This window comes from Penaeus japonicus, unplaced genomic scaffold (assembly GCF_977035675.1).
Source record: "Penaeus japonicus unplaced genomic scaffold, GWHDUDI00000001_assembly GWHDUDI00000013, whole genome shotgun sequence".
Lineage (NCBI taxonomy): Eukaryota > Metazoa > Arthropoda > Malacostraca > Decapoda > Penaeidae > Penaeus > Penaeus japonicus.
The window spans coordinates 7,324,013-7,331,512 of record NW_028234415.1 but is presented as its reverse complement, the minus strand read 5'-3'; the positions used below and the strand labels follow the sequence as shown (position 1 = coordinate 7,331,512).

Here is a 7,500-nt window from a genome sequence, read left to right as displayed (position 1 = left end):
TATTCTTGATTGCATTAATTATACTTAAAAGGTGCTGCAGTAAAAAATACTTTTCATGTATTTTGAACCTGACATATTCGTTGTTCATGTTGTAAATACTCTTCATTTGAAAAGTGATCTGTATTGATAAAAAAACAAGCACATAGAACATCCAGTTTGGAAATTATATGCCACATGAACCGAGTTCTGCACCTATCTATTATGGCTCTGTTAAATGCTTGAAACCATGAAAGAGAAGTGCTGGAAAGGCTTGGGTAAGTTGCAAAAAAGAGATTCTTCTCTGCTACAATGGAAGGTTTCTATTTTGTATTAGAGAATAAATGACAAAAAGTAAGCAACACTAACTTATTTAAATGTTATTTAAAAAAAAAAGTTCTTCCTGCATTAGACGACTGTGAATCCACATAAACTAAAGTCACGTCAATCGAACGCCCACCACTCCTTCCCGACGTACCTGGTGACTGGTCTGGAGCCTCTGATAACGCCATCTGATCCACCTTCTCGACGATGCCATCCTCTTCTACGGATGGTTGCTGGTTGATCACACTGCCCTCGTCCTCCTGGTCATCGTGCGAGGCCTTGGAGGGGGAGCCGCCGCGCTCGGGGGACGTGGCCGGTGTGGGGGCAATAGAGCCCTCCATGCTTCTGGGGTTACGATGGGATGACGTTAAGAAGTTAGCATTAAGGTGAATATTAGTACATGAATAAACATCAATGTAGTCTTGTGAGTCTCTAGTGAATTTTTTTTTTCTTCTTTTCATTCAGTATTTAACTTCAACAAAAAATATATTACTGAATGACACCTTCTTTTATATGTTTTACATCACAACTTTATCATTAATAAAATCTGCACCTAAATTATTCACACAATAGCTACAGACCAAATATAATTCAGTATATCAAATAAAACAAAATGCAGAAACATATTTCTCATTTCAGAGAGGAGGAGGAGGAGGAGGAGGAGGAGGAGGAGGAGGAGGAGGAGGAGGAGGAGGAGGAGGGAGAGAGAGAGAAAAAAAAAAGGATAAAAAGAGTGAAAGAAAAGGAAAAAGAAAGAAAGAAAAAGCAAAAAAGAGGGAAATAAAAGAATTTACAGAAAGAAAGACAAAAAGAAAAGACAAGGAATAGGAAGAAGGGAAGAAAGAGAGAAAGAAAGAGAAAGAAAGAAAGAGAAAGAAAAAATAGAGGAGGAGGAAACAGGTCTGTGTTGATTAAAAAAGCAAAATGATCAGGGAAATGTGAGGGGATAGAGAGAGAGGGAGAGAGGAAGAAAAAGAGAAAGAAAAAGAGAAAGAAAAAGAGAAAGAAAGAGAGAAAGAGAGAAAGAGAGGAGAGGAGAGAAGAGGAGAGAAGAGAAGAGAAAAGAAAAAAGGAAAAGAAGAAAAAAGAAAAGACAGAAAGGAGGACCCAGAGATATCGGAACCTCTTGACCCACCCCTTCTCCCCTATCCCCATCACCCCATGCTCACCTGTGCCCGTCCACCATGTCTGCGCTGTCCTTGCGGCTGCCAGGCTGTGAAGTGGTAGGGGGAGTATGAGGGTGTGAACGGGGGGGAGAGCCGCCCCATGGGGTACGCAGAGGAGACCCAGTGTTAGAGGGGGTGCGAGAGGCTGAGTAGGAAGTTGGGGTGCGAGAGTATGGAGATTCGCCTCCTGACCTCGGCCCTCGCATCCACTAGAAAGTTGGGTGGGGTTAGTGACTGTGCCTGGTCTTTAGCATGCCTGTCTGACTTAGAATACAAGATAATGATTCTTTTAAGGGGTCTATGTTCTAATTTTGAGGAGAAAATGAGACAAGAAAATTGCATATATATACATATATATACACATTTTTTTTTTCAGTATGCCTTTTGAATAATTTTTTTTGTAGTGACCTTAAAGAAAAGAAATGAAAAGAAATGCTGAATCTATTCAAATTTTCCTAAAAGACTCATATCACTGACAGCGAGAATTCAAGCACCTATGATCTTTCCACAGAATACCCTTACACATATATAATTCATCATAATTTACAATTCAACTGACACTGAAAATTTGATTTTGTATATCCTAATCTTACTCCTTACCAATAATAACAATAATGACAATATTCAACACAACCTAAATCTACAACTTAAAAGATAGTTTAACCCTTTGTAAAAGTTCAAAGTTCATTGATTTAACGGCTATGAGAATCAAAATTCTTTCTCTACTCTAATATACTTCTTTTCTTACTAATTCCAAGCATCTGGTGACTGCATGCAGTCAGGTTCTCAGAATAAGCTATGCATATCCATATATAGAGTAAGGTAAACACTTCTAGAAATCATCAAACATTAAACAAAGGCATTACAGATTTTGCATGCGACTACAAAAAAACAAAGCTGAGAGGAGTCTTTTATGCTAAACCTGCATTCACATATTTTAAGATCCTATTCATCCTATAGCAAATGGAAAACAAGTGTCAAGAAATCCTTTGCCTCTTGTTATCCCAAATATTTCTTTGGACGGTATTGCTGAGAAGTTTTGGCCAAATCCTCCAAGCTATCCTGATCTCTTTATATATGGTTCTATGAGACACATACAACACATACTCAACCTGTGAACCACAAACCTGGAACGAGGAGCTTCCATGACTTGTTGGTATTCATGCAGGATAGAAATCTCCACAAAAGAAAATACTCACACTTGAAAATATCTTAAAATGTCAATTAAAATGTTCCTATGAGACCAAATGCTTTTACATTTATACATTCAACAGTTCTGTTAAGCAAAGCATGCATGGTCATTTTATGTACAAAAATTGCTTAAAAAACAGGGGGGGGAAAAAAATCAGAGAAAGTATTTTCTCCTTTCTACACATGAGAAGGAAAAAAACACACACACACAAAAAAAAAAAAACACTCCAAAACTATAAAGAATATCATGACGGATAACTCATTTCCAATGTGAAAAATATACGCTATTTACAGAGCACATTAATGTAACGTGAAACCACAAGTTCTTCTCTTCTACAGCACAAAGATTTCCCCAAATCCTAATAATCATTGAGTTGTATTCCCTTGCTAACCTGTATCAGTTGAAGCTTTGTAAAAAAACAAATACTCGTATGGCAGACATGGTAACGTACCATAAACTTCTATGCCCTTACAATGTTTAGTTTGTTAATTATGAATACTGTAAAGAGTGTAGTAACATGAATTCCCATTATTCTTAAGACACTCAAAATCAAACTGAAACATATATGATTCATGAGACTTATGTACAAGAAGAAGAAGAAACATAAATCCTGTAAACACAAAAACATTGCTTGCCCTGCTGGTTACTCTGTAATCCGTTATCATGTTGAGGAAATACTTTCTCAAAATAAAGCCACAAACCAAGGGTGGCTGACACACATGCAGCCAGGCAGTTTGGAGGGAGGGGGACAAGGACACACAACACAGACATAGAGGGAGACACATGAGGGGCAGCCTACCAACCTGTCCTACTGCTTCCTTACTTCCCTGTTCTTCTGACTGTGACGGGGAAAAGGACGTGAGAGAACGGAAGAGTGAGAGACAGAGAAAAGGAGGAAAATGAAAAGTGATAGAGAGGGGGAAAAGTACATATCACTGTATTACCAAACTTTGTCTATATCTAAACAAAATATATAACTTATTGTTTACATGATTACATGTGCCTTGAGTCACCAACTCAAAACTTGGGGACAAATCATGGTAAAGTGAATGATCTTTCATTAATCCTCTCTTTCATTAATCTCTGTTTTTATTATATCTAAATACATTAATGAATAAAACTTGACTCTGTACTAGTCTCATGGATATATAAATAATAAATAAATATGTTATATCTAAATTTCACATTTGTTAAATTTCTATATACAAAAATATTTACTCAACATCATACTGTGGGTTTATCATAGAAAGGGCATATGTAGACCAGGCACTTGCATGAGGACAGATTAAATTAAACACTTCTGGAAAATGGAACAGTCATTACTTTGAGGGATACAAGGAAAGCATGTGAGTGAGTCAAAGAGAGGGAGACTGTGACATGAGACTTTATGAGGACAGTGAGGGCAGAGCCGAGTTATGTAAGATGTCTGCGTGGTTCGAGGAAGAGATGCATTACATCATCTGGTTAGTGAAGACATTTGTACTAGTTGTGATGTTGGGTGCCAAGAGCAGAAGTGCCTGACCAGTTTGCTGGTGCCACTGCTTTTCACAGTTCACAGAAGAGGCTGGAGAGAACTACAAAGACAGGTGAGTTAGTTTGGAAGAGTGTGGGGAAGGAGATAGCCGACTGTGAGTGTGAACAAGAGTAACAATTATCCAAGATTGCCAAGAAGAGTGGAAATTCTACACGAGTTTTTAGTGAAGGAGAGAAAAAATAGTGGAAGAAATGCATCCATTTAAAGTACGAAGGGAACTGGAAGTTTCAGCAGGTGGGATTTTGGAAGAGCAAGTAACACAGACTATTCAATCAACCAGGAACTGCTGCTGAATTATTAGAAGATAAGAGTTAAGGATCTAAGGGAACAAGAATAATAGAGCATAAAAACATAAAAACATCCATGAATAAAAAAGAAATACATCACTACCTTCAACTAGTGTCTCCTGTTTGGATACAGCCCTGCTCGCTTACTAACCTAACAGACACAAACATAGCATACAAAGTAGGAAATCATTACATACAATACAGTGACTATTTAATTCTCTGTCTTTACATTCTTCAATAACCTAAATCTCTTCGCTTTAACCTATACGTCTTTACTTCACGTTTCCCTTCTACAATAACACTTTAAAGACTCCCTCTCTAATCTATTTCTAGTCATTCTATATTCACATTCTACTACATGACAAAATGCATCTACTACCATTCCCCATGGAGGCATTTTCCTAGATCTAAACATTCCTCTAATCACTCTATTCAATGTATACCATAAGTACAGAGTAGGATTTTAAGCCTCTGTAAATCAAGTGTCTATTAAGGGAAACTTAAATATTTTTACTTAGAAAAAAATAATTATAAGAACTGAAAGTAGAAGATGAAAGGATCTTCTTATAACTCAAACTCAATCGTTCAATTTCTATCTGATCCAAATCACTGCTATCAACTTCCAACCTTCCCACATAAGTAAACCCATAATAAAAAGGATATTTTAGAATAATATTTTTCCCATCTTAAGCCTGTCCAAAAAGACATCTGCAAAACCATACATGAAACCACAAACAGCCTAACACAACGTACAGGAAATGGGGCATGTGTAAAATACTAGTCGTTAGAATAAAGTTTACCTTGATCTTGAAACCATTTTTTTTATAGCAGTACTAGTTAGTTGTTGCACATTGCATTGCAAAAATGTGACATTCATGCACTGTGTTAATATGCTCTTCCTTGTGGCAACAGGTAGAAACATGCAGCAGTAGAAAAGATATACCTACATTCATGATCACCATGAACGTATGATAGCACACATTTAACTAGAGTGTATTGCAAAATCAGTGACTTCAAATTAGAGAAAAGAATGACACATGGAGATTAAACTCTTACTCATTTACCTGACTAAAGATATCAATCTAAACACAAACAAACAAACAAAAAAGTACACTAAATTTAGCAGGGTCACAACTACAGACATGGAACTATCACTACTCTAATATATCATTTAAAACTATGAAATGAAATAAGAGAGAGAAAAAAATCCAACAAATACACAAGTTATCCCTAACAGATGAGGGATGACGATTCTGACTTACCTCTAGGGTGGTCTGGTAGCGCGGAGACAGCCTAGCTGCGGGTGTGTGCCGATCGGGGCGTCCATGCAGGATGTCAACCCTGGTATAGAAGGGACCGGACAAATTGAAGGGTTATCAAAATAACATGTAAACTGGTATATAGTGATATATTTACAATATTCTACTAATATATACATATTCATTGACATAATCATCAATTATTCTATGTGTGTGCACTCAAGCACTCTCACTCTCTTTCTTGCATATGAATAAACACAAACACAATCACGACACTTACATGCTGTTGGCCTGCCGTGACGGGTTTGATGGGCGGCCGGCTGAATGGGAGTAGCTTGAGGTGGAGGACCGCCTGGAGCCGCTGGGAGACTGGTTGCGCTCGGGGGAGGCTGCACGTGGACTGCGACTCACAACAGTCATGGCAGCTTCGTCTGATGTTACTATTAAATGTGCAGTTGAAGTCAATATCTTGCTATAGGTTAGGAAATGAACAGCATATTTGATTACTCTTTTTAACTTGAGAATACTGATATTAATTAATCATTCATGAGAAAGAAATGTTTATGTCCAAAGAGAAGATACAAACATAAGCTGATATTCTAGTTATCTCTGCCCCAAAGAAAATACTTACTGGGACGATCTTGGAAGAAAGCATCAAAGACTACAAAGTTGTTGATCTGTGGAATTGTCCTACTGAGGCCGTAATGCTTGCGTAAGAAGGCTAAGAATTTATCTGATGGTTTGTCCACAGCCATGTGCTCTGGTCGCACATTTTGCTCCTGTAGATGACAGAAAAAAAAAAGAAATATTAAATACATTTATCTATAATGGTTTTCCTATACAAATCCACCATTTCAATATATTTGAACTTACCAGTGATTATTGTACAAAATATAATGTGTATATCATCTACTGTCCACCAAAAATCCACGAAAGAATTAATTTCTAATTGCAAGGTAAACATGTCTGAGAGATGGTAATCATCCAATATTTTCATTTTAAACTAAACAAAGTACAAGCCAAACAAATATAAACTCATATCTGCATCTGAAAAGCAGTAAAAACATAGTCACTCCTTCCAGAACAGACCTAATAATAACCTATATCTTCCAACTTTTTTGTAAACCAAAACAAACTGAGAAATGAAATACCCTAAGCATGTAATCAAAGAGTCTTCTGCCGTATCCTCTGCGCTGCCGAGACTCATGAATGTAAAAGTCTAGGACGCATAAGGGAGCACACTCCCTTGTTCTCTGCTCTTCGTTAAGCAGGAACAACTTCTTGCGGCCAATCTTGAGCATGCCAACCACCAGCGTCTGTCCTCTGTAATAAAATTGTATCATTCAGTCCTGTTCTTTTTGTTTACATATCAAAGAAATATATGCATTTATACCATTATGCATATTCAAAATAATTAAGCAAAATTAAAGGATAACAATACAATGTGCTTTGCGACAAACCAAATGGAGAGGACTGAGCACCAAGGGAAGGAACTAATTTGCCCCTTGAAGCTAAAGATTAAGAAAAAATGGACCAAGAATGAGACTTAAAAACTAAGGAAATGAGAATGAGTGAAATAACTCCCTGGCACCGAGGCTTGTTTGTGGATGCATGGTTAACAGAAACCGGGCTTTCTTCATCTTATCTCCTCCCCAAATCAGCCTCTCCGTGCTTTCAGCTGCATAGGGACTCCTCATACACCTTGCATTTGGCATACTTATAGTTTAACTATGACCACAAAATATCAATATCTCTGAAGTTC

General features: G+C 37.3%; 1 protein-coding gene across 8 annotated transcripts in view; it reads right to left on the bottom strand.

Moving 5' to 3' along the window:
• The window catches only part of LOC122251437 (uncharacterized), a 29,838-nt gene that overhangs the window by 12,515 nt on the left and 9,823 nt on the right, over positions 1-7,500 (bottom strand). For 2 of the 8 annotated variants that reach the window (XM_043013391.2, XM_043013393.2), the window contains exons 3-9: positions 6,890-7,061; positions 6,370-6,517; positions 6,019-6,178; positions 5,742-5,820; positions 3,462-3,497; positions 1,470-1,675; positions 455-645 (exon numbers count right to left, since the gene is read on the bottom strand). In XM_043013391.2, coding sequence (XP_042869325.2) covers positions 455-645; positions 1,470-1,675; positions 3,462-3,497; positions 5,742-5,820; positions 6,019-6,178; positions 6,370-6,517; positions 6,890-7,061 — 992 coding nt within the window. The remainder of the gene's footprint in view (positions 1-454; positions 646-1,469; positions 1,676-3,461; positions 3,498-5,741; positions 5,821-6,018; positions 6,179-6,369; positions 6,518-6,889; positions 7,062-7,500) is intronic. The other 6 variants (XM_043013394.2, XM_086543101.1, XM_043013392.2 and 3 more) reach the window with 3 other exon arrangements.